This window comes from Suncus etruscus, chromosome 1 (assembly GCF_024139225.1).
Source record: "Suncus etruscus isolate mSunEtr1 chromosome 1, mSunEtr1.pri.cur, whole genome shotgun sequence".
NCBI lineage: Eukaryota > Metazoa > Chordata > Mammalia > Eulipotyphla > Soricidae > Suncus > Suncus etruscus.
In genome coordinates, this window is record NC_064848.1 from 135415723 (window position 1) to 135443623 (window position 27901).

The 27901-nt window shown below is 36.7% G+C and overlaps 1 protein-coding gene and 2 non-coding genes across 4 annotated transcripts in view; 2 read left to right on the plus strand and 1 right to left on the minus strand.

Moving 5' to 3' along the window:
* Positions 1–27901, minus strand: part of GRM8 (glutamate metabotropic receptor 8) — a 971850-nt gene that overhangs the window by 47983 nt on the left and 895966 nt on the right. For both annotated transcript variants that reach the window (XM_049774314.1, XM_049774316.1), the window contains exon 9: positions 20950–21885. In XM_049774314.1, coding sequence (XP_049630271.1) covers positions 20950–21885 — 936 coding nt within the window. The remainder of the gene's footprint in view (positions 1–20949; positions 21886–27901) is intronic.
* On the plus strand, positions 9530–9659 carry LOC126030883 (small nucleolar RNA SNORA22). Its single transcript, XR_007503201.1, has one exon. It is a non-coding gene; the product is annotated as a small nucleolar RNA SNORA22 (small nucleolar RNA).
* Positions 19212–19404, plus strand: LOC125994910 (U2 spliceosomal RNA). Its single transcript, XR_007490693.1, has one exon. It is a non-coding gene; the product is annotated as a U2 spliceosomal RNA (small nuclear RNA).

The following is a 27901-nucleotide window of genomic DNA, read 5'->3' on the forward strand; positions in this document are numbered from 1 at the left end:
ACGCTCAGGGGTTACTCCTGGCTATGTGCTCAGAAATCGCCCCTGGCTTGGGGGGACCATATGGGACGCCGGGGGATCGAACCGCGTCCTTCCTTGGCTAGCGCTTGCAAGGCAGACACCTTACCTCCAGCGCCACCTACCCGGCCCCTAAAAATTTATTTTTAAATGAATTTACCATTGACATCAAAATACTTCCTTAAAAATACATATTACTTACACAAACCTTCTATTATAATGTTAGAGATAGGATATTATGGATGTGAATATTACATTGTCTTAAGACTTTGAAGACTTTACTTAAAATTTTTTTGTTTATAGGGGCCAGAGTGGTGGTGGAGGCAGTAGCGCGTTTGCACTAACCTAGGACCATAGTTCGATCCCCTGATGTCCCAGATGGTCCCCCAAGCCTGAGTGCATAGCCAGGAGTAACCCAAGTGTCACTGAGTGTGGCCATAAACCAAAAAAAAAAAATTTTGCTTATAAAATATTTTCTGCTTTTTGATATGACTTATTCAGAAAAATGAAATCAAGTATGTATTAAATAAAATTAAAACCCTCCATCACCCATAACCAAATGATAGTCCATGGAATCAACAAATTGAAAGGTGTTTTTGCATGGCTATTTTTTTTGCTATCTAAATACTTATAATTATATCTCATTGTCAATTTTAGATTGTATCAGTAGCTATATTGAGCCTGTACAATACCTTCTCTACTGCTCTAATGCTCCTCTGTAGTAATTCCCCATTTAAAAAATTAACAGGATTTATAATATTTAAATTTTTAATAGGTAAATGAATATTTTTGTGTTTATACCTCAATCCCTTTTAATAATGCAAGACAAATACATAAAGCCATTGCTATTTTATAACCACAAAATATTATTTCCTGATATTTATATTGTATTACAGATGAATTCTCAGGGAAGAAATGGACATAATCATTAAAATTTTACATTTTAAAGGGGAATTAGACAGTCAAGTGAAATATACATTTAAAATTTTTTATTAAAAGTATTTACACTATGTCATAAGCTATTGAACTGTTATTAATCTCATATAGATATGCTTTTACATTTTCTTGGGTTATATCTAGAATAATTCATAGTAAATATTCAGGCACCAATATTCTGAATCACATACTTTTTCAACCTCACATCGATTGAAAGTTTGGGTGAATATAAAAATTTAAGTTTAAAATATGATTGCCTCTGGAAGTTTTATGTTTTGTCTTTTAGAATACTGAGAAAAAGATATATCTGATTTTTCTTCCTTGTTATAAGGAATTCTACTTAGTAAAATTTTTCATTCTTCTGTCTCTTAAAATATTTTATCTATGAAATTTTACTACAATAAGTGGTTCTGTTTTAAGAATGATCTTTATTCAGTTTGTGAAATATTCTATTTTTGTTTGTTTTGTTTTGGGGCACAACTGGTGGTGCTCAGGGGTTACTCCTGGTTCTGCACTCAGAAATCGCTTCTTACAGGTTCAGGGTCCACATGGAATATCTGGGATTAAACCTGAGTCGTCCAGGGTTGGGTGTGAGCAAAGCAAACACCCTACCCATGTGCTATCTCTCAGACCTCCAGCTTGTGAAATATTCTTCTGCTAAGTTTTTCCTCCAACTTTATTGTACTTTTTATATTGAAACATCATATAACCATGCTAAAAATGTGTTTTAATTTATCTTCATATTATCTTTTCATTTCTTTTTCTTTTTTCTTTTTCCATCAATGCTTACTCTTGCCCCTGGGTTCAGAGATCATTCCTGGTGTTTTTTTGGTTACCTACCATATGAGGTGCTACAATCAAACCTGAAAGCCCACAAGCAAAGCAAAGATCCTACCCACTGTACTACCTCTCTAACCTATTCTTCATATTTTCTGTTTGTTTCTGTTACCTCTCTCTCTTCTTTTTTTGAATCTATACTCACCTTTCAGATCTCCATATTTGTCTTCTACTTTAGTTAATATATGCTTAAAAATATCTACTCAGCTTTTTAAACTATTTTATCTATGAAGTCTTTCTTCTATAAAACCAGACAGAGATTCAATAAGTTTCTTTGTGGTGTGTGTGTGTGTGTGTGTGTGTGTGTGTGTGTGTGTGTGTGTGTGTGTGTGTGTGGTGGACCACATTCAGCATTGTTCTAGGGTTACTCTTGGCTCTGAACAAAGAAATTACTCTTGGCAGATTCAGGGACATATGGGATTCCAGGGATGGAATCTGGGTTAGCTGCATGCAAGGCAAACACCCTCCCTCCCCACTGTGATAATGACCCAATTCAATAGTTTATTGACTCTCTCCTTAAATGCTGATAGAATTCATCTTTATTTGCTTAATTTTGCACCAGGCCAGCAGTGCCCAGGAATTACTCCCAGCTCAGTGCTCAGGGATCACTCCTGGCCATACTCATGAGACCATTTATGGTGCTGGGGATCACCCTAACCATTATACTATCACAGCCTTAGACTACTACTAATTAAAAAATTCTCATGCTTTTCTCAAAATTTTTGGGAAGAACTCACTTCGTTTTTCTGTTTTTGTTTGTATGTGTTTTTATTTAAAAGTTTAATTTTTAATTTTTAAATATGCCATCAATTTTTCTTAGTTATCATCATCTTTGTTGATGAATATTTACCTACCATTGAACAGGATATATTAAGTTGCCTGATAGGAATCACTAATTGGCTTATTTTCCTGACAGAGAAGAAACATTGCAGATTGAAATATATGTTACTGGCAAAAGCTGGCTCCCTGTGTGTGACACCAGGCGGGGAAAATCCGCAAAAGTACACCGGCCCAGTGGGGCTCAGCTGTGAAAGACTGTGAGTGTGACCTGTCTATGTCTGTCTACTGTCCTCTTGCGTGAAACTCTTGCGAGTGGGGCAAAAAGAGGCTCAGAGGAGCATGGCCGCTCCACTTCGCTACGCGGCCGTGCACTCTTTCTAAGGAAAGAACTCCATTGCAACAAGAAGGAAAAATCACACTAAGAACGGCGCTATATCACAGAAGCAAACATTTCTCTCTGGACTGTCTTCTCTGTTGCATGCTCGGGCCTAAGATTTGTCCCAGTGTGAGGCTTCATCCACGGAGGACTCCCCTCCCTTAGAGGCAAGTCAGCCCACCCAGAAAGGGAGGAGCCAGAGGAGTGTGCTGCCTACATCATATAGACAATGAATACCACCACAACACGTAGAAAAACCCACAATACAAGTGTGACAATGGGGAAACAACGCAGGCCAGCATCAGACATAGAGAATGAAGATGACAATTCTGAGGACCAGATAATGACTGAACAACTAATCAACCTCTCAGATAAGGACTTTAGACTAGCAATATGGAAGGTGCTCAACAGACTCCAAGAAACCATGGATCGAGTTGAACAGAACACTAATAAGAACCAAGAAAATATGAAGGCAGAAATGACAAAACTCCAAACTGAAATAACATGTCAACTAACAGGACTGAAAAAGTCAGTAAACGAAGTGAATGACAAAATGGATAAGCTCTGGGACAGGGTATCAGAAGCTGAGAATAGACTTGGTGCTGTGGAAGATGAGATACATAACAATTCCATACAGCAGGAGAGATTGGACAAAAAACTTAAAGCAAATGAGCAGACAATGGAAAAATTAGTCAAAAAATGGGAACAGACGAAAATAGAAGTCTATGATAAGATCAACAGAAACAACTTAAGAATCATTGGAGTCCCAGAGACCCAGGAAGAAAATTTCCAGGAAGAATCAATGGTCAAGAACATCATTAAAGAGAAACTTCCAGAGCTAAAGAATATATGTGATCAAATCCTGCATGCCCGAAGAGTACCAACCAAAAGAGACCCCAGAAAAACCACCCCAAGACACATCCTAGTCACAATGACAAATCCCACAGATAGAGACAGAATTCTGAAAACAGCAAGATCAAAAGGGGAAATCATGTTCAAGCAAGCTTCCCTGAGATTTACAGCAGACCTGTCACCAGAAACGCTCAATGCCAGAAAGCAGTGGTGGGATATTGTGACAAGACTGAATGAAATGAATGCTTCACCCAGAATACTATACCCAGCAAAACTCACTTTCCGGTTTGATGGAAGAATACATGGTTTCACAGACAAAAAACAGCTCAGAAACTTCACAGACACAAAACCAGTCTTAAGAGAAAAACTGAGGGGCCAGGCGGTGGCGCTAAAGGTAAGGTGCCTGCCTTACCTGTGCTAGCCTAGGACGGACCGCGGTTTGATCCCCCGGCGTCCCATATGGTCCCCCAAGCCAGGAGCGACTTCTGAGCTCATAGCCAGGAGTAACCCCTGAGCGTCACAGGGTGTGGCCCAAAAACCAAAAAAAAAAAAAAAAAAGAGAAAAACTGAAAGACCTAATCTAAGACAAGACTACCCAAAAGACACACCAAATTTTGAAATAAAGATGGCGTTAAATTCCAGGACAATTCTTTCTCTCAACATCAATGGACTAAATGCACCAGTTAAGAGACACAGAGTAGCTAAATGGATCAAAAAACTCAATCCAACCTTCTGCTGCCTACAAGAAACGCACCTGAATAGTCAGAACAAACATAGACTCAAAATAAAAGGCTGGAGAAAAGTTATCCAAGCAAACAACACCCATAAAAAAGCTGGAGTGGCCATACTAATATCAGATAATGCAAACTTTATACTCAGGAAGGTTGTAAGGGACAAAGACGGACATTTTATATTAATCAAGGGGTACGTAGAGCAGGAAGAATTCACTCTCCTAAACATATATGCACCGAATGAGGGGCCAGCAAAATATTTAAGACAACTGTTGACAAATCTGAAAAATAATATCAACAACAACACAATAATTATGGGGGACCTTAACACGGCTTTGTCAACACTGGACAGGTCAACCAGACTGAAACCCAAAAGAATATACTAGACCTGAGGACAGAAATGGAAGAAAGAGGCCTAGTGGATATATATAGGACACTCCATCCCCAGAAACCTGGATACACATTCTTCTCCAATGTACATGGGACATTCTCCAGGATAGACTACATGCTGGCACATAAAACATACCTCCATAAGATCAAGAGGATAGAAATTTTGCAGACTACCTTCGCTGACCACAAGGCTCTGAAATTATTTGTGAACTCCAAAGGGACTCAGAAGAAACACTTTAACACCTGGAAGTTAAACAGCCTCATGCTCAATAACCAGTGGGTCCGAGATGAAATCAAGGAGGAAATAAAAAGGTTCCTGGAAACAAATGACAATAAAGACACAAACTATCAGAACTTATGGGACACAGCAGAAGCAGTACTGAGAGGAAAATTTATAGCTTTGCAAGCACACATCAGGAAGGAAGAAGGAGCTTACCTGAGTAGCTTAATGACACAGCTAATAGAACTAGAAAATGCTCAACAAAAGGACCCAAGAATAGGAAGACAGAAGGAAATAACAAAGCTGAGAGCAGAAATCAACGAAGTGGAAACTCAAAAAACAATCCGAAAGATCAACGAAAGCAGAAGTTGGTTCTTTGAAAAAATAAACAAGATTGATAGACCACTGGCAAACCTAACAAAGAAAGAGAGAGAGAGAAACTTGATAACTCGTATCAGGAATGAAAAAGGAGAGATCACTACTGATATGACAGAGATTCAAAGGGTAATCAGAAACTACTTTGAAAAACTCTACGCCACTAAAAATGAGAACCTGGAAGAAATGGATAAATTCTTGGACTCTTATAATCTTCCACGGTTGAAGGATGAGGATGTAGCATATCTAAACACCCCCATCACCATTGATGAAATTAAAACAGTAATCAAACGTCTGCCGAAAAACAAAAGCCCAGGTCCAGATGGATTCACTAATGAATTCTATCAAACTTTCCAAGAGGAACTACTGCCAATCTTGGCAAGACTCTTTCATGAAATTGAACAAACAGAAACACTTCCAAATAGCTTTTATGAAGCCAACATCACCTTGATACCTAAACCAGACAGAGACGCTACCAAAAAAGAAAATTACAGACCAATATCACTGATGAATGCAGATGCAAAGATCCTCAACAAAATCCTGGCAAATAGGATTCAATGCCTCGTTAAGAAGATCATCCACTACGATCAAGTAGGTTTCATCCCAGGAATGCAAGGCTGGTTTAACATCCGTAAATCTATCAACATAATACACAACATCAATAACAAGAAAAATAAAAACCACATGATCATATCAATAGATGCAGAGAAAGCATTTGATAAGGTCCAACACCCATTCTTGATCAAAACTCTCAGCAAGATGGGAATGGAGGGAACCTTTCTCAATATAGTGAAGGCCATCTACCACAAGCCAGTGGCAAATATTATCCTCAATGGAGAAAAACTGAAAGCCTTCCCTCTAAATTCTGGCACAAGACAAGGCTGTCCTCTCTCACCACTCCTATTCAACATAGCACTGGAAGTACTTGCTATAGCGATTAGGCAAGAAAAGGATATCAAGGGAATCCAGATAGGAAAGGAAGAAGTCAAGCTCTCACTGTTTGCAGATGACATGATACTCTACTTAGAAAACCCTGTTGGGGACTGTGACTTGTTTGAGGCCATTTTGCTGTTCTTTCTGCCATAGTCCAGCTTTTCACCTAAAAGCTGTTTGCAGTCTTGCTGTGAGTTTTTGAGCTAAAGAGAAAGGAATGTGCAGCTGCAGGATATAATCAACTCTAGCCCGGAGGAGAGCAAAGCTGCCTGGTACCGTTATCAGAAACTAGGCCTCACTCCTTAAAACCATATTCCGGAGTGAACTAGGCTGTTATCAATAAGTGTATGCTACATTGTCTGTTCAAGATCACTGAGGCAAGCACATCTTGCACCAGCTCCTGATAGTCAAGCAATTAGGAATGCAGCTAGAAGGTCACTAGAAATTTCCATAGAAACAGCACGTTCATCATAACTTGAAGGTCATCCAGCCCCCTAGCCCACTGCCCACTTCCTTATTTAGAGCATGATTTACTTTCTTTGTTCCTTGAAACCTGAAATATATCCTTGCCTGTATGGGCCTTCGCGCCAAAAAGTGTGACTGACATCACCTTTGTACTGCCCCCTTCTCCTTCACTATATAAGAAGGAGCTGTAGTCAAATAAAGTTGCCTTTGAGCAGTGAGATATTGCCTTAGGTCTTTATTATTAACCTCTCTCAGATTTATACAGGTGTGGTTGTTCTTCTACCCAGCAAAATAGGAGTGCGGTTGTCTGAGAAGCCTTCCCAGCTAATTCCTGCTGGCCGGGCCCCCCTGGGGGGCTTCAGGACCCCGCATTTTGGCGCCCAACGTGGGGCTCGAAGACCACCGCCACACCCCGAACGACTACAGGTCGGCGAGTCCGGAGCTGTTTCATAAATCGCAGGAAATACCTCATCAGGGTAAGCGTTGAAACGAGTTAGCCTTAATCAAAAATTTAAACTGCAGTTTTTCCAGTCGTTCTGATCGCCGCCCCTGATTGGCTTTTGGGGCTTCGCCCATAGGATACGCTACCATGGGTGTTTCGTTGAGTACTGAACTTAAATTCATTAAATATATACAGTCTGAGTTGAAAGCCAGACATATAGAGGTTACCAAAAAAGATATTTGTAATTTTTTAATGTTTGTTCATGATGTTTGCCAAAAATCTAGTGTTCCTGGGCTCCCTCTCGCTCTGACTCTGTCTCTCAGTTTCCTTCCTCTTCTGACCCTTCATCTTTACTTCTGCCGCTGCACCCTCTGTGCAAAATCCTAAACAGCCCTTCACTTCCCTAGCTTCAGCTCCGTCCCTGTTCCACCAACTCCCCTCACCACCCTCCCCTCCTTAACCAGCAATTGCAACAATACAAAGCCTTTAATTGGAAAAGCCTCAAAGAGCCGTTTCAAGCCGTAACCTCCTATGGCCCCCAAGCCCCTTACACGCTCTCCTGCTTAGAATCTAAAAGCTGAACTCTTTGTCTCTTGGGAAGTTAACTTTTTTTTTCTGCTGCAAAGCCCTTGCAGATAGGCAGGAATCCTGATCTCTAAGCTCTTATAGCTGGCCTCGCCTCTTTTCATACCTTAAAGGTACAGCACACACTTTCCAGGTCCCAGCTTGCCAACATGGCTCTTGCTGCCCTCTGTGCCTGGAAGTCACTCCCCAGAGCCAGCATTCCAGCAGCTCCCCCACACCGGCAACAAACTGTTGCTGCTTTCTCCCTCCCCCCCCCCTTTTTTCTGACTTGAGTTCCCAACTCACCACAATTACATCCATGGTCTCTCACCTCTCTAACAAACTTGACAATGCTCTTGGCTCAAAAACCAGCGCTACCTTTCCTGTCTTTCTCCCTAATGGAGAAAGTCTTCCCCCGCCTGCTCAGCAGCCTCCACCGCGGAGAACGCTCAGTCCCTAACCATGGCAGATTCCCTCCTCTCACCGCTCCCCCTCTTAAAGCTATAGATATGAAACTACTTGGCCAAATTAAAAATCTTAAACAAATCTTAAGCCTTCAAAAACAGGCTGCTTCTCTTAATTCACAAGTTTCTGCCCTTCAGGCGTTCCCCCCCCCCCTAAATCTATAGTTGTCTGTCCTCTGCCCACTGAATTCCACGGCCAAGCCCCCCCTCTTGAGATTTCAAAGAAACAAACTAATAAAAGTCAGGCTGAGTGCCATAAAACAGAAACTGCTGCAGTGCCTACAAAAAATTCTAAGGGCACAGTGAGCAGGATAATTACAAAGTATCAGCTGCTAAGCCATAAAACCTTGCGATATCTACACTTTGCTGTTAAAACTTCTGAGCCTAATGTACCTTTTACTCAGTACATTTTGCTCAAACCAGTTCTCAGCCTCCTTCAGCCTCTTTCCTGCCAGCCTTGGGAAACAGCCAGCTCAAGCCCTGCCACTCCCACCTTAAGCCTTCCAATTCACCCTGAAATACCCAATCTTTGTTATTCAAAAGAAATCTAAAAAGTGGCATCTCTTGCATATTCTCAAATCAATTAATAAAACCATGATCCCCATGGTGCTTTTGCAACCCAGACTCCCCTCTTCGGTTGCCATTCCCTCTAATTCCAATAAATTAGTAATTAATCTTAAAAGATTGCTTTTTTTTCTCTATATCATTACACCCTGCTGACTGTAAATAATTTGCCTCTAGCCTTCCTGCTGTTAACTGTGCTGGCCCCTCCCCGAGTTATCAGTAAAAGACTCTGCTTCACCTTGTCAGCCCTACACTTCGTCAGATATTGTGTTTTTACGTTTAGTGCATTAAGTGGTGTAAAGTAATTATTAAAACATTAAAAAGCAACAGGAAAATAACGGCAATAAACTTTTTTTTTTCATGCCTCTCAGAAATTTTACACCAAGGTCATAATTCTGTCACTTTACAGATAACAAAATGTTGGTAAAAGAAAAACTTCTTTGTGTTTTAAAATCCAAACGAACACAAAAGTGTTAAATTTAAGCCTTATATTTCTATTAAAAGTTTTATTTTAATTTTTAAAGTATTTACAAAATTATGTGAAAAATAATGTGGTTAGCCTTTTTAAACAATATAGTTAATTTAATGCACAGTAAACACCTAAGTATGCTTTATAGTACCCTTAGTTTTAACTTTGTGCTACAGCAATGGTTGTTCTTTATTTCTGTATTGAAAGAACTATTATTTTAAGTGCATTCAAAATATCAGCACATTATATAAATCTGTATATTTGTGTCGCAGTGAAAAAATAATATTAATAAAAAATATATTATATATAATTTTATAAGTAATATATAAAAGTAACTAAACTTTATAAGCAAATTAACTAGTATTAAATACAATTTTAGTCTTAAGTTCTAAGTGTGTAAATGCATCAGATGTCTTTGACTATATTTTATAATAATCTAAGCATTTAGTTAATTTGGTATATAATATTTTTTACAAATTATTCACATAAAGTCTTCATAGTAAAAACAGTTGTTTGTTTTTTAAAATCAGTTTTTATACCTTTAATAATCATAGTTCATGCTCTTGTGTTTAATCATAAAATTTTTAACACTTTATTGCAGCTGTCTTACTGTTCTACTGCAAAACCAATTTAAAAAAAAAAAACTATTCATTTACAGCAAATCATTTCATACTTCCAAGTAGAGACTCCTTCTACAGTGCTCATTAACCATTTTACTTAATGTTTTTAACTTCAAATTAAAGTTGTTTTAAAAATGTTTTGTGTTAAATCTAAACCTTAAAATTTATTTTCAGCAAAGTTCCACTCCATCTACATTAAGTACTTCTCAAAACTAAAAAAGTTTTTCTACAAAAATTTTTTTTCTCACAAACATGCTGGCTAAATATTTAAAAGCGCTTGTCAATTTTTTATAAATAAGTCTTAAATCAATCCTTTTGTCTGTTTATGTGTCTGTTGTGATGAATGAAAGTGGCCACAAGTGTAAAATGTTGTGTTTAGTGTTGTTTTGTTTTGTCTGTTTATTTGTTATCTCTACATTTTATAATAATACAATTTTTAAAGCCTTATCCATTTTTCAAATTTCAATTAATTTTTTCAACCTGGTTCAGTCTGGTCAGTTCACAAACTGGCATCTTGCAACTAAAAATCATGTGTTAAAAATTATGTATTAAGCTAGCTTTGTCCTTCTAAGAACATGGCGGAAGGTGTGGGGGATGGCAAACCCCAGATTTCTCAATGGCCATCGGGGATAACTTTTCCCTGGAGAATTTCTGGACTTTGCAGTCACCCGGCTTTCCTGCTATGTGTAAGTTCAGGCCTATAGAATATGTATTTATGGCTAAAAAATAGCATCCAGCTTTAACATAATAACTAGAAGTTTAAGAAAAATCCTTTATATTCAGTTTAAAAAAATTTTTTTAATTAGCAATTGTTAATTATAAATTTTCTTTTATGCCAAAGTCTAACAGAAGTCAAATAACATTCCCGTGGTATTCAAAAATAACTAGTGTAATGTAATTTGCTAATGTTTTCTGCCTGTAAACCCAAGCCAGAGAACTAAGTAAATTCTTAATTTTTATATGAAGTAACCATTTTGCCTCCTGCCAAGCTGTTTTCTTATAAACCTCCTGCTAGCCGCCATTCCTGCAAACCTGTTTCTAACTGACTCCACCTTTGACAATGCTGAATTAGACACTCTGCCTAGCTGTCTTGGATGCCTACCATTGCCACCAACAACCTCCATTGCAAACAAGTCACGGTCGTGGAACTTTGCTTGCTCGAACCATATATGTGCCCGCCTGTTCAACAATCAAACATTTGCAATCAAACCATTATTGTCAACAACTCTTCCATCTTCATTGAAGCCCCCAACTCCACTTATTTTGTTTGTTCCACTGAATTTTCTCCCCATATTGTTACTGAAATGTTTCTTGCTTATCATGATTATTATGTTTTAGCTTTGTTAATGCCTAGAATAACCATCAAACCTGTTGGTCGGTTTCCACCTCAAACCTCATCCTGCAAATGGTCAATGCCTCTGCCCAGGCACTCTCCAACACCAGCTATAAACACTGTTGAATCTGCAATTCACCAGTTTCGCCGTTTTATGAAAGCATCACAACGTTTAAATCTCCTATCTACACCAATGACTCTGAACTTCTCTGTAAAGTTCAGCCTCAGCGTCATTAACTCACTGTTGAGCAAGTTGTAAGCTACGAACTCTGCCTTCTGGCCCATCCTCCTCCTCTCAAGTTATTTTAAATATTATAAATGCCTCTGCTCTAGCCCTCACAGACCCATATTATGAACGCTGTTAGCTTAGCTTCTCTCCTCAACCCCTACGATACTGTTAGTTCCCTTGCTGATGTAGTTCTTCAAAATAGTCGTGCTCTATATTTTGCCCTTATGAAAGAGGGGGGAGTCTGTGTAGCCCTTAAGGAACAATGTTGTATTTTTAAAGACAAAACTGGATTAGTTAGAGACAGCGTTCAACATATTGGTGATGGTATAAAAGATTTTCAAAAACATCTCGATGAAGAGCAAGGTTGGTACCGGGATTGGTTTTTCTCTTCCCCTTGGCTCCACACAATCTTGTCCACTATTTTGGGCCCTCTTATTAGCCTCATGCTGCTCTTTTCTCTTGGCCCATGGATTTTCCGCAAAATCACTGCCTTTATTAAGAACCAGGTAGATGAAAAGGCAAAAACCTCTATTCAGGTTAACTACCAGCGTCTGACCCCGCGTGACTCCTGTGAAAACTTGGCTTTAATCACCAAGCCGCCTTTCCAGCCACTAAGTTTCCAGGAGATAGAGCGCATAGCTAACAGACGGAGTTCACTCCGTCACTTGTGCTCTCGGCTGTGGAGATACCTACGATGGGATTAGCAAGGTCCCAGTTAGGGCACGGCCCGAAAAAGGCTACAGCGCATAATTCGGATCTCTGCGCACACCCACGGCGTCTGTAGCCACCTTTTAAATGCGGCTTTGGCCGTGTCCGACCTGGTCAAACCTTGTAGCCTAAGACACGGTTCTTCCACCCGTTCACGACTTTCCTTCTTTTATTAGAAGAGAAAGGGGGAGATGTTGGGGACTGTGACTTGTTTGAGGCCATTTTGCTGTTCTTTCTGCCATAGTCCAGCTTTTCACCTAAAAGCTGTTTGCAGTCTTGCTGTGAGTTTTTGAGCTAAAGAGAAAGGAATGTGCAGCTGCAGGATATAATCAACTCTAGCCCGGAGGAGAGCAAAGCTGCCTGGTACCGTTATCAGAAACTAGGCCTCACTCCTTAAAACCATATTCCGGAGTGAACTAGGCTGTTATCAATAAGTGTATGCTACATTGTCTGTTCAAGATCACTGAGGCAAGCACATCTTGCACCAGCTCCTGATAGTCAAGCAATTAGGAATGCAGCTAGAAGGTCACTAGAAATTTCCATAGAAACAGCACGTTCATCATAACTTGAAGGTCATCCAGCCCCCTAGCCCACTGCCCACTTCCTTATTTAGAGCATGATTTACTTTCTTTGTTCCTTGAAACCTGAAATATATCCTTGCCTTGTATGGGCCTTCGCGCCAAAAAGTGTGACTGACATCACCTTTGTACTGCCCCCTTCTCCTTCACTATATAAGAAGGAGCTGTAGTCAAATAAAGTTGCCTTTGAGCAGTGAGATATTGCCTTAGGTCTTTATTATTAACCTCTCTCAGATTTATACAGGTGTGGTTGTTCTTCTACCCAGCAAAATAGGAGTGCGGTTGTCTGAGAAGCCTTCCCAGCTAATTCCTGCTGGCCGGGCCCCCCTGGGGGGCTTCAGGACCCCGCAAAACCCTAAAGACTCTATCAAAAAGCTTCTAGAAACAATAGACTCATATAGCAAGGTGGCAGGCTACAAAATTAACACACAAAAATCAATGGCCTTTCTATATACCAATAGTAATAAGGATGAAATGGACATTAAGAAAACAACCCCATTCACAATAGTTCCACACAAACTCAAATATCTTGGAATCAACTTGACTAAATATGTGAAGGACCTATACAAAGAAAACTATAAAACTCTGCTCCAAGAAATAAGAGAGGACACACGGAAATGGAAACACATACCCTGCTCATGGATTGGCAGGATTAACATCATCAAAATGTCAATACTCCCCAAGGCATTATACAGATTTAATGCCATCCCTCTAAATATACCCATGACATTCTTCAAAGAAGTGGATCAGACACTTTTGAAATTCATTTGGAACAATAAACACCCTCGAATAGCTAAAGCAATCATTGGGAAAAAGAATATGGGAGGAATTACTTTTCCCAACTTTAAACTGTACTACAAAGCAACAATTATCAAAACAGCATGGTATTGGAATAAGGATAGGTCCTCAGATCAGTGGAATAGGCTTGAATACTCAGAAAATGTTCCCCAGAGATACAACCATCTAATTTTTGATAAAGGAGCAGGAAATCCTAAATGGAGCAGGGAAAGCCTCTTCAACAAGTGGTGTTGGCACAATTGGATAGCCACTTGCAAAAAATTAAACTTAGACCCCCAGCTAACATCATGTACAAAGGTAAAATCCAAATGGATTAAAGACCTCGATATCAGCCCCAAAACCATAAGATATATAGAACAGCACATAGGCAAAACACTCCAGGACATTACAGGCATCTTCAAGGAGGAAACTGCACTCTCCAAGCAAGTGAAAGCAGAGATTAACAGATGGGAATATATTAAGCTGAGAAGCTTCTGCACCTCAAAGGAAATAGTGCCCAGGATACAAGAGCCACCCACTGAGTGGGAGAAACTATTCACCCAATACCCATCAGATAAGGGGCTAATCTCCAAAATATACAAGGCACTGACAGAACTTTACAAGAAAAAAACATCTAACCCCATCAAAAAATGGGGAGAAGAAATGAACAGACACTTTGACAAAGAAAAAATACGCATGGCCAAAAGACACATGAAAAAATGTTCCACATCACTAATCATCAGGGAGATGCAAATCAAAACAACGATGAGATACCACCTCACACCCCAGAGAATGGCACACATCACAAAGAATGAGAATAAACAGTGTTGGCGGGGATGTGGAGAGAAAGGAACTCTTATCCACTGCTGGTGGGAATGCTGTCTAGTTCAACCTTTATGGAAAGCGATATGGAGATTCCTCCAAAAACTGGAAATCGAGCTCCCATACGATCCAGCTATACCACTCCTAGGAATATACCCTAGGAACACAAAAATACAATACAAAAACCCCTTCCTTACACCTATATTCATTGCAGCTCTATTTACCATAGCAAGACTCTGGAAACAACCAAGATGCCCTTCAACAGACGAATGGCTAAAGAAACTGTGGTACATATACACAATGGAATATTATGCAGCTGTCAGGAGAGATGAAGTCATGAAATTTTCCTATACATGGATGTACATGGAATCTATTATGCTGAGTGAAATAAGTCAGAGAGAGAGAGAAAAACGCAGAATGGTCTCACTCATCTATGGGTTTTAAGAAAAATGAAAGACACCCTTGTAATAATAATTTTCAGACACAAAAGAGAAAAGAGCTGGAAGTTCCAGCTCACCTCAGGAAGCTCACCATAAAGAGTGATGAGTTTAGTTAGAGAAATAACTACATTTTGAACTGTCCTAATATTGAGAATGTATGAGGGAAATGTAGAGCCTGTTTAGGGTACAGGCGGGGGTTGGGGGGGGAGGAGGGAGATTTGGGACTTGGGTGATGGGAATGTTGCACTGGTGATGGGTGGTGTTCCTTTTATGACTGAAACCCAAACACAATCATGTATGTAATCAAGGTGTTTAAATAAAAAAAAATTAAAAAAAAACATTAAAAATAAAAAAAAAACATGTACAATACCTTCATGATATGCTCATATGTCCCTGGATATATGAGTTGTTTTTAAATCCTGGCTATTGTATAAAGTGCTTAAATGAACATAAACAGTAATAAATCTTTTCAAATGAAAAAAAAATAAAAAAAAAAAAAGAAATATATGTTAGTGATTTCTTAACCTGACTGGCTTCTTTCCAAGTCAGTTCTTATTGTATAAGAACCTCATTTCCATTTGCAACCTGTCTGAAATAAAATTATTTCCAAACCTATTCTTTCTCTCATAGTGGTTCTTTTATACTTTCAAAAAAAAGTAGAAAGTATGTAATTCTACTATCAGTTCTGAATTTTTAAATACAGTTGTGTAATTTTTATATATGTTTTTTCTCTCATATAAGTGAGAACTGAAAGAATTAAGAGACTTGACAGGGTGATCTATTTTAAAATGCGTCTTTAAAGCAATTTTTCTGATGGTCACTGTAATGTCTGCATCACGTATTTATGCTGAATTACGCTTTGAAAATTATTTAAGATTCCTAGAGTGAGAACTATTTATGTCTCTTGGGATTTATTTTTCTTTCCTAATATCTATAAATAAAGTCGATCTAACTTTTAATTTTTATAATTTTACAGCTTTGTTTAATATTAACTTCAATAACATGAGTTTCTCATTTCTCTCAATATATTTTTCCTTTCCAGCCCATATCTTGAGCCATAAATCAGATTTCTAAAAAGATAATTTTTAAATAATGAATATAATTGTGATTTGTATTTTATGTCTAGAATTGATACAAAACATTTAGATGCTTCATATAAGACAAAATAAATGTATTTATTGGACATTGTGATATTAACCAATATGAAACTGTGTCTAAGAATTCTTTTATTTTTCCATATGAAAACATGTATATGACAATGGCCAAGATTATGATTATGCTTAGTCTAATTTAGATCATAATAGGCATTATCATTTGCATTATATTAAAATTATTTATAATATTAATTATATTATAATGATATAGTTATAATATCACTGTGCTAGACACTTCATTTATTGCATATTCAATTGTTAATAACATACTAGGTGGACATATTACAAGATCTATTCATTCAGTCTAGTTTGAATATATGAGTAAATGTATGTATATGTAATAAATAATGACATTTGAAGGGGAAAGAAGAAAGTAAGGGTAAGGGATCAGGGAAAAAAGGATTTAAGATTGTTGTAGGTTACTGATTATTTACCAAACGGATGTTCACTTTGTATCTAGCAGATAAAGGAAGAAAAGCTTAGGTCATATAAAGCTTTTAAAATTGTTGAGTTGTATTTTGTTTTATGTTGAGTATTTGTTTCTATTAAATGGTGCTGTTGAGGCCTTGTGCTACTAAGAGGTTGTCATCTTTGTAACCCTTTATAAATCTCTTGGTTATATGAGCCCAATTAGTGATGGCAAAATATGTATAGAAGAGATTTCTGCCATTCTAACAGCCTTTGACTATCCCTGATGATTCTTATTCTGATGAATTTATTATACTTTAATTATTTTGTCTTTTTTGATATAACTATGAGTTCTTGTTGTTCCTTATCCATGTCCCTAAAATGCCAGCCTTTCTTTTATGCCACTATTATATAAGAGAAAGAAACATGCAATTACAGTATGATTTAGTAGAAATGTAATAATAGGCACAAAGCTAATAAATGATGCCATTAAAATCTATTAAGAAAGTATGGTTTATCTTGATTTCAAAACTGAAGTCTAAAAAGAATGTGGAGAAATTAAATGTAACTTCATCAGTATCTGAAGACATACTTCAGAGAGCTATCTGTCTTTCTGAATGCTACAAATGTTCCTTTATAATCTGACTTTACTCAAAAGGTTTCCAAAACATCTGTCTAATTTATTCAACTAATCTTACCTTTAATTCTACTTCCCTTGTAATTTGTAGAAACCCCCAAGTGTATAAATTCTTTTTCTTTTGTAGACTTTACTTTATGAAGCATATGTAAATGCATGATAGAAGAAATGTTACTTTTATACTGTCTTTCTTTCATGTTATAAATTCTACATCACTGAGAATATAGTGAAGGAAGGCAGAGTTCTCTGCTTTCTCATCTCACATCTGACACTTGACAACTTTCCTTATCTTTGAGCCTGCTCTCCTGCCCTTGAACCTGGGCCCTTGCTGGTACTGGCAGGCCATCAGGCAGACCACGGCAGAGAGCCAAACTGATCTGTATGAGGAAGCCTCAGGAAACAAACTGACATGGACTCAATAATTAGCACAATGCTGGACAGTACTCGATAAGGATCTGCTGAAATAATGGATGTATGGGCTGCCTAACAGTTGCAGAGACTTCAAGTTAGCACTGTGGAACTAATTGGCTGAGCATTATCAATGATAATGGAGGGCAGGCCAGCTTTTTGATCCTCTATAGTCAATAATATAACATTGAAAGTTTTCTTTGATGAAAATGTTGTTCACTTCTAAAATCTGCATCAGAAAATTTAACAATTTTAAAAATATAAATATTCTTAAGCATTTTAAGTACTGTTCTGAATTTAAAAAAAACCTACTTTGAGAGAAGAGAGTAGGTAACAAATGTTAATGTGAAATCTTAGGATGACACAAGTTTAAATTACATAATATGCCTCAGTAGCATATTAGCTACTTACAATATAATGGCTTTTGATATCAAATTGGTCTCAATTCATCAACTTTAAAACTAGATAATTTGAGGTGTTTAGGATATCTTGAAATTCCCATGATAATGTTTTTAATTAATTTTTCACACTTGTCTATATTCAGTCAATAACAAGTGTAAGATTAATTACAATTAACAAATATTATAATTTGTCTTACAAAGTTTGACTTAAATATACTTAGATTTTGCAAAACTAAGGGCAAAAAAAAAAGGACAGGCAAATGACTTGATTCTAAGCTTAGCAAGGAGTGAATCTTGAACACTACCTGGTGTGCTCCAAATTCCACAGAAGGGAGGAAGGGAGAGGGGGAGGAAGGAAGGGAGGAAGAGAGGGAGGGAGAGGTGGGAGGGAAGGGGGGAGGAAGGATGGGAGGAAGAGAGGGATGGAGGGAGGGAGGGAGGAAATAGAAGGAAATACTTCACATTTCTAGAACTGTAGCTTGTAGGCTCTATGCCTTGGCATATTTATGTGTCTTTCATCTTGAAACTCTAACCATCTCCACTTACCAATCCTGCTGGCAGATGGCAGTTTTGCAACTTCCTAGTTCTTGTTCTGAGAAACTATGGTTACTTCTCTGACTACATTTAAAAATTAGTTGCCTATATATTTGTATGACTATGATATAGAATATCTTGATTAGAACCACAATTTATTCATTCCCAAACTTGTGATGCAAATATTTAGCTGAATAAAAAACATGATCTTACCAACATTTATATGTGCCAACCTCTCCAAGCTCTTAATAGTTTCTATATGAAAAGAAATGATTGACTTTAACGTATAAAATGTAAAGGAAGTCAAAAAAGAATAAAAGAAAGTTTGACGTTATTACTTAGGAGATTTGTTTGATAAAATAATAGAAAGCAGAATAGACTAAATATAGATCTTACCGGATTAGAAGTATATTTTTAAAAGAAATCCTGCTCAAATACAAGTAATACTTAAGTTAATGTTATTAATATTTCATAGAACACAGAAATTTACAAACATGGAAGTCATTTATTTTTGCTCTGACTATCCCAACTCATCATATCAGAACAAATCCAATAAACTATGAGTCTATTTTCCAATTCACATATTTTTTCTAAGTCAATTTATAAGTTTTGAGTGTTTTTTCTTTGCTTTGTGTCTTCTTACATTGAGCTCTATTTTAACTTATATTGTTTATTAATATATTTATGTAAGCATCATAGTTACAAAAATGTTTATAGTTGGGTTTCAGTCATAACAATGCACTACCAATACACCAGTCTTGGACATTTGGCTAAGATCAAATTGTAATATCTGTTCTTATTAGTTTAATATTTTAATATATTTTACTAGGTTTAGTAAGATCATTACAATAGTGTTAATGAATGGTTTTGATGTACAAAGTTATGGCATCTATTACCACCAACATGCTGAAAACTCTCCACCAGTGTCCATATGTCACCTCTAATCCAAATAAATTACAATTTGTATTTTAATAAATTGTTATAATTTTATAAATGTATTATTAAATACATTATTATTATTAATAGCTGCAAAATACAACTGCTTTGTGTTATTTTATGTCATGGAATTACTCCTATATAAGACATTTAAAGATTTTTTTCTTCCAGTGTTGAATCTTTTGGCAGTTTGAAACATTCAAAAGCAAATTTGCTAAAAAAAAGTTGTATTTTTTTCAAACATTATTGTAAGTCACATTAATCTAGCAAGGTATGAATGTTCATACTCAAAAACTCTCACTGTCTTAAATAATTTTATCTTTGAATTACTGGGGATTTTAGGAGTCGCAGAGAACCTTATTTGTAAAGGCTGTGTCTAAGGAATGCAATTGCTCCCAAGTGTTTTATTTTGTTAAGATTTCTATTGCTGGGGCCGGGAAGGTGGCGCTAGAATTAAGGTGTCTGCCTTGCAAGCGCTAGCGTAGGACGGTTCGATCCCCCGGTGTCCCATATGGTCCCCCCAAGCCAGGAGCGATTTCTGAGCGCATAGCCAGGAGTAACCCCTGAGCGTCAAACGGGTGTGGCCCAAAAATCAAAAAAAAAAAAAAAAGATTTCTATTGCTAGAGGAGGATGCAATTTTTAAATCCTTTTTCAAATACATTATGTCTGAAGTACTGCCTATTAGAGAAGTCATTATTTTGTAATCTAGCTTTTTCCATCACATTACCCATACCTCTGAATTCCTGGTTCACCTTAGTTTATACTTTTTGTATAATTTTGTGTATAATAATAAACATATAATTAGATATGTCCCATTTACATTATACTCCTTTTGACTACTACAGAATTTTATGTGGATAAATTTTATGTGGATAAGGCAAAGAGATCCTGGTACAAGAAAATTAGAAAAATCAAACTAATCTTAACTTTCTAAAAATTATCAATGGATTCATTAAAAACACTATTGTCCTTTTGAATCTCTCCTTTTCATCCGACCTATATGAGAAAATGATAAGATTTGGAAGAGGAGTGGGTTAAATTGAATTGAACTAAGTAATTTCTGTTTTTTTTCTTTTAGTTGCAATATTACTGTAAACTGCTTTAGTTATTAAAACCATTATAATTATTCAGTAATATAGCTCAGTTCGGTCATATCTGAAGGAAAGTAGTAGACAAATGGTATGCATTGTATTTTGAGACAGCTAATACTAGTGAATCATTTCTGACATTTGACCTGTGTCTATAAATTACAATATACTGGTAGATACACATCTAGGAAGAGACCCAGAAAATGTTGTGAGCTCTGTCAATCTTTAACCTGCTGTGGAAGATGTATTCAAATGTATTCTTGTGGAAAAAAATCAACCATAGTCAACACATATTCAAATCAAAAAGAACTTCAGAATAATATGTTAGCATATTTCTAAATTAGAAGAAAATAGTCTAGCACATGTAGAATGTATGACTGAACCTAAAAGAAAGACAGAGAAGTAATCTAAAAGAAGCTACACGCAGTATAAGAATTAGCAAAGGCATTTCTTATCACTTACCTTTTCTGCAGACTGGGCTGTACCAAAAAAGATGGGAATGAAAGCTAACCAAATGATGCAGGTGGTGTACATGGTAAATCCAATAGGCTTGGCTTCATTGAAAGTCTCTGGTACCCCTCTTGTTTTAATGGCATAAACAGTACAAGTAACCATCAAGAGAATACTGTACCCCAGTGAACAAATGAGTGAGAGATCAGAAATGTCACACTTCAGCACCCCCCTGGCCTTCTCTGGGTCTAGGGTCCGCTGTTCTCCATAGTCAATGATGATATGGGGAGGATCTACAACAAACCAAACACACACTCCCAGGAGCTGGACAGAGATGAGGCTGAAGGTTATCACCAACTGGGATGCTGGGCTAATAAACTTGGGGGCTGTGACTGATTTCTTCCCCTGCTCAAATATTCGGTGTATTCGGTTTGTTTTGGTGAGAAGGGCTGCGTAGCTGAAACACATGCCAAGTCCCAGGAAGATCCGTCGGAAGGAGCATATGATGGTATCTGGTGCTGCGATCATTAAAAAGGTGATTGAATAACAGAGAAAGATCCCCGTGAGAAGCACGTAACTAAGTTCACGTCCCGAAGCCCTCACTATAGGAGTGTCATTGTAGCGGACAAAGGTCATGATCACAAAAGTGGTGGCTATGATTCCCAATATTGCAATGAATACAGGCACCACAGCCCATGGTGAATGCCACTCCAATTTGATGATGGGGATTAGTTGGCAGCCAGTGCGATTGATGTTTGGCCTCTGGTCTAAAGGGCAGAGTTCACAAGAAAGCTCATCCACTTGGTAGTTGTAACCTTCACAGCGTTCACAGTGCCAGCAGCATGGGACTCCCTTCACTGTTTTCTTCCTCTCTCCAGGCTTACAAGGCAAGCTGCAGACAGAGGCTGGGTGAGTGTGCTCCCGATTAGCCCATTGCATGTCTCCCACCTGTGGGTAAAATAAAAAAAAAAAATAATGAGCTTTCCATTTCTCCCCATTTATAATATCTTAATCCTAGCCACAGGTTTGTTATATATTACCATATACTGACAGTATAAATACAATTTACCATGATAAAAACACAGTTTCTTTCCCTAATATTGGCTTTATAAAATTGTTAAATGATTGAGTTCAATAAATCATTTACACCATCAATTTGATGAGTATCATTAGTTTCCATTTACCATTTCAATGTTGACCAATCTATCATTTGAAAAAAGATTTATTGGCCCAAACAAAATTAAAACTAAAAGAAGAAATTCCCAAAACCCTATAGATTTTTATTTTTCTAGCTAATCAGAGGTAGAAAAAAAATTCCTCAATGACTTTATCCAAGTCTTTCTACAATATTTGGATAATTCTGAATTATGTTATGTCCATTTTGAAAAGAAATAGTGAAATAAACTAACTTTATTATCAAAATTCCCCTGTAATCATCTTGATGACTATATTAATGTGCTTTTCACTTGAGACATAAAATAACAATTTTCTTTCATCTAGTATTTCCACTTTGTGTAAAAGGATCATGAAAAATGAAATAGTTGGGTGGTGATGCTTTCCACTAAACAAAAGTAATTTTATAAATGGCCTAAGTTAGTAAAATTGGTATGCATGAGGGACCATGTTAGAGTTTGATAAAGTCCCCTCTTCTTGTTTTGGATAAATTCACAGTATATTGCTATTACTTTGGTAAGTGTTATAAGGATTCACTGAGCCCCTCTGTATTCAGGAATGATCGCTAAGGGTAGAACCAGGACTAAGAACTGAATACTGTCTGCTGTGGTTCAAAAAAAAACAAAACAAAATAAAAAAAACAAATATAAATTTTATTATAAAAATATATCACATTCTCTTTAATGTATTTATATACCATATTATCAACAGAATGCTAGTAGGCAAAAACTGTAAGTTATGCATCACAGGAAACCACATTATGAAAAATATGTACTACAAAGTAAATTATAAAAAGAGTATTTGTGTTCAGACATGTAAACAAGTCATGACTGAAAATTTTCCCTCGAATATTTTTCAAATTCATGAGATAGAAGAGAAAAGACTCAATTAGGCAGGATTATAGTGAACAGGGCAAGGAAAAGCTATCAAATGTCAGTCCAGGATTTCTACACTAATTTCTACACTAATTTCTAAGTAATGATGTAACTGGTACCACACACACACACAAAAACCAGTCATTCTTGCTGTTTATGATCAGAAGGAATAAAAAACTGAGACTGCCTATAGTCCTTCAGTGTTTTGTATCACAACATGCCTATCGAGACCCACAAAAATATTCCTAGCCACCTAATACTATTCTTCAAACCATAAAGTTTGAAGCCCTAAAATTAGTCCCATGGGTTTCAAGCCACCCTGTTCAGCTACTCAACTTATCACACTGCCTTTTCACTTACTAATAAGTCCTTTGCCTACACTTTTGTGTCTTTCTCAATTCTTTGTTCAAGGTACCAAGAACCTCGAATAACACTCCACACACCTCCACCATCAGCTACAGAAATCACTGCTTAGGAATCAGAGCTAAATTGACAATATTGAGATCTGGAAATAAAGGATTGCTCAAAGAGTCAGAGAAAATGGAGCTGAAAGAATGTTTAAATATAAAATATTTTCATTTCCAACACCAGCTCTATTAACAACCATAAACAAACAAACAAACAAATAAGTTTAACAGAGTTTGTAGCAGGGACTCCAAGATTGTGCCAAAGCCCTCACTTACTGGAATTTATGTATTCACATAATTTTCTCCCACTTTGAATAGGGAAGGCCGAAGTAATTAATAAGATATTCCAGAATCTTCAGGATTTGGAGTGATGTAGGTTACTTGCTTTGCCTTCTCAGTTTTGATTACCAACAAGCCACATGGTCCTTTAACTCTTCTATAGGAATGAATCCTGAGCACAGTAAATCCTGAGAACAACTGAATTTGATTACACCTGAAATAGTTCAGCAGCAATGGTTTATGAGACATTTTATCTTCTGCCTGGTTATCTTTCTTGGATTATTCAGTCCAGGAGAAGAACCATAGTATATTGAGAATTTTCAAGTAGCATGGTAAAAATTAACTGAACCTTTTGCCAACAATCAACTGTCTAAGTGAGAGAGTCATTTAAACAAGCACCTAGAAAGTGGATTGTCTGTTCTTAGTCAAGCCTACAGGTCATTGTAGACCCAGCTGATTAATTAAAATCTTATGGATATCTCTGAACCATAAAGACTCACATAAGCTGCTCCTGAATTTTTATGGATGTATGGAAACAGTGAGATCATGGATATTTATTATTTGAAGCTGTTCTATTAAAGATTTGTTATTATGCAATAGTAGAAGAGTAAACCATTTGGATTAAGCTATCTTCCTCTGTGGCCACCATATGAAGCAGCTCTTAAGAAGTTATATATAGTCACAGCTATCATTTATTTGGAAATTCATAAACAAGCAAATGAGGGCTTTAACTTGTGCAGAAAAATTATTATATTTTTATCTATTTTTTTTCATTTTGTTATGGGTCCATACCTACAGTTTTCTCAGTTTACTTTTCTCTTTACTTAGGGATTTCTAGTAGCCACTAGGTAGGACCATTATGTGGTTCTGAAAAACAATCAAAGGATTGAACTGAACATTGTACTGGGCAGTACATGCAAGGCAAGCACCTTAACCATTATACTATATCTCCAGCCTCCTTTTCATTACTTTTAAGATTACTTTCCTTTGGCAACCAGATGATGATTAGTCTCATGAATAAAATACATTACTTAGGGATGCTTTCCTTTATTGACTGTCAGGTGAATGGTTGAGGAAAAAAATAATGTGCATATGTTCAATAATTGCAGAGGCTGACGAATCTCCCCCAATGTAATGGAAATTTATTCACATTTAAGCATCATCCCTTGGAAAAGTAAATGCTATTTCTGAGTCATCAGGGCACTCATGATTATTAGACCACCTGGTCTCTGGTCTGCTCTCCATATAGGAAAATTAGTCAATCACCACTCTGCTAATTTTCTATGAGTTTAATGCTTTAATAAAAGTTCTTATTTATTTGTAATATCCCTTTAGAAAAGACAACAAAAGTTAAAGTGAAAGCATGTAGAGGCATTTGTCAAAAATATTGAGAGAAAAGCTCCACTGAGTGGTTACAGTATTGATTTCATACTCTAATGTACTCTAATAAGATAATAAAATATTTTTCTGAAGGTTATATTTCAAAGCTAATTATTGTAAAACCAAAATTGCATTTTTGGATGTCTATAGATTTATAAGGTAAATAAAAAGAAAGGCCACAAAAAAGATCTCTAAACCATAAATTCGAGACTGATAAATTTCACCTCGAATGACCATCTATATGAATAATTCTTTAATTTTCAATACAGATTATTCTTGAGAGGAGCATACAATATGTTAACAAATAGATATATCTATACCAGATAAGCATTTTATATGACAAGATATTAATTTTTCCTTAATGATTTTGTTTAAACTAATAGAAATATAATTTTAAAAATGATTTTAAGAATAAAAATATATCATTGTTTTTATACTTGTGATTTTCCTTAAGAATAAGTTAATATATTTAAATTGTACATTATATTTTAAATATAATAAAATGTTAATACATTTTAAATACATTAAAAATTAAATACATTAATAAAAAGTGTAGAGCATTTGTCCTGAGTTCTACTAACCTTGATTTGGTCCTTGCTACTACATATAGTCACTAAGTAGCAACAGGAATATTTTCTGCATAAAGATCACAGACTAAGCCATGGACACAGCTGGGTATAGTGCAATTACAAAAAAAGAGAGCAAAAACAAACAAAAATACAGACTTTTAACTTTATAAAATAAATTACTATGTTTAGTAACCTTTGTGATGTGTGATAAATGTACATACATCATTCAACTTTGATGTTATAGTCGAAGTCTGAGAACTGACCGATGACCACTTTAAGGAAAGATAAATTGCGAATATTTGTAGGATTTTTCATATAATATTTAAGACAATTTTCTTCGTATACTTTACAAAGTGGCAATGAAAAGTAAAACTACTTGAGTCATTACACTGCTTAAATTAAGCCAACTAACTTTCACAACATTGCTTAAAACATAAATAAGAAGCACACATTGTATGCTTTTTTTTACATTGTAAAATTAATATGTAATGTGTTTATAGAGATGTCTTCTTTGCATGTTAAATCTCTTCTCTGTCTATATTACTTCTTCAGGGGTGTTTTACAGAGAAGTAACAAAACTATTATAAATAATAGATTTATTTATTTATTTATTTTTCAAGAATAGTTTTTTCTTTTTTATTATTTTTGTTTTGTCTTGTTTTGGGACACACCCAATGACACTCAAGAGATATTCCTAACTCTGTGCTCAGAAATTATTCCTGGCAGACTGAGGGGACCATATTGTATCCTGGTGATTGGGTGGACAGCACACAAAGAAAACACCCTACCTACGGTGCTATCATTCTGGCCCCAAAAGCTCCAGTCTTATGATTACAATATTTACTAAATGATTTATTCACTGGGCATCAGTCAAGTATATTTCAAACTTGTTTTATTCTCTCATATACTGTTTTTAATTCAGACATATAAGCTAGCAACCACACAATTTTCTGGATAAATATGCTTACATTAAAAATATTTTCAGGGGTTGGAGCGGTGGCACAGGTGGTAAGGCGTATGCCTTGCCCACGCTAGCCTAGGACGGACTGCATTTCGATCCCCCAATGTCCTACATGGTTCCCAAAGCCAGGAGTAATTTTTGAGCACATAGTCAGGAGTAATCCCTGAGGGTCACCAGGTAGGGCCAAAAAAACAAACTAAAATATTTCCAGACAATTAACTAAGGCTAATTTTTTTGTTTTTGTTTTTGTTTTTGTTTTTGTTTTTCGGCCACATCCATTGACGCTCAGGGGTTGCTCCTGGTTATGCGCTCAGAAATCGCTCCTGGCTTGGGGGACCAAATGGGATGCAGGGGGATCAAACAACTGTCCATCCTAGGCTTCCACGCAAGACAGATGCGTTATGGCTTGCACCACTGCTCCAGATCCTAAGGATAATTTTTATAAGTACTTTAAAAAGTAGTTTCTGGAAATTTTTTGGAACCAAAGAGGTAGTACAGGGCTAAGATGCTTGCCTTGTATGTCATCAATTTATGTAATTTTTGAAACTACATATGCTCTGTAAAATATTTTGAGCACCTCTGTTTGCAATTCCACTTTTACAGTGAGATTAATTAACCTCACATCTCTGAGATATTTTTGGAACTGGAGCAAATTTGATTCCCTTACACTAGGACTTAGAAGCTTCTATACCTAACTTCTACCATAATAATGTGGTAAAGCACATTCCTCATCTGAACTATATGACAGCTCTTCTCATCAAGTCTCACACTGCTCAGTTATCCGTCCTGCACTGCATGAAGACAGGCAGGGAAGGAAAAGAGCAACTTGCAGTAGAATTCCTCAGAAACTTTTAGGGAGGTTAACTACATAGATTCACCCTTAGAACAGCAGGAGCACAAAAAAATCAGAAGAAATGATGTGTAAAAGTCCACCAAATTCCATGAGCGAAAACAATAATACTGAAGACTGAACCTGTATCAATCGCTCTGTAAATTCTCAGAGAATGACATTAGTTATACCATGCTAACCGTGTTTAATGATACAGATAATCAGAAAAGCACAAAAAGGATGAGAGCAGAAGAAAACTACAGTCAGATATGCCAGAAATGAGGCAGGAGGGATTGTCTAACTTGGGTGGGCTGCTTGTCTTACATAAGGCCAACCAGGAATCAATCCAGCAACCCACATGATCCACTGAGGTCCACCTGGAATAATTACTACTGCACAGACAGTAATAAGGCATGAGCACTTCGTTAGGAGTAAAGAAATTATAGATAAAATTTTTCCAGTGTACAGAATATAGGCACCCATTCCCAAGA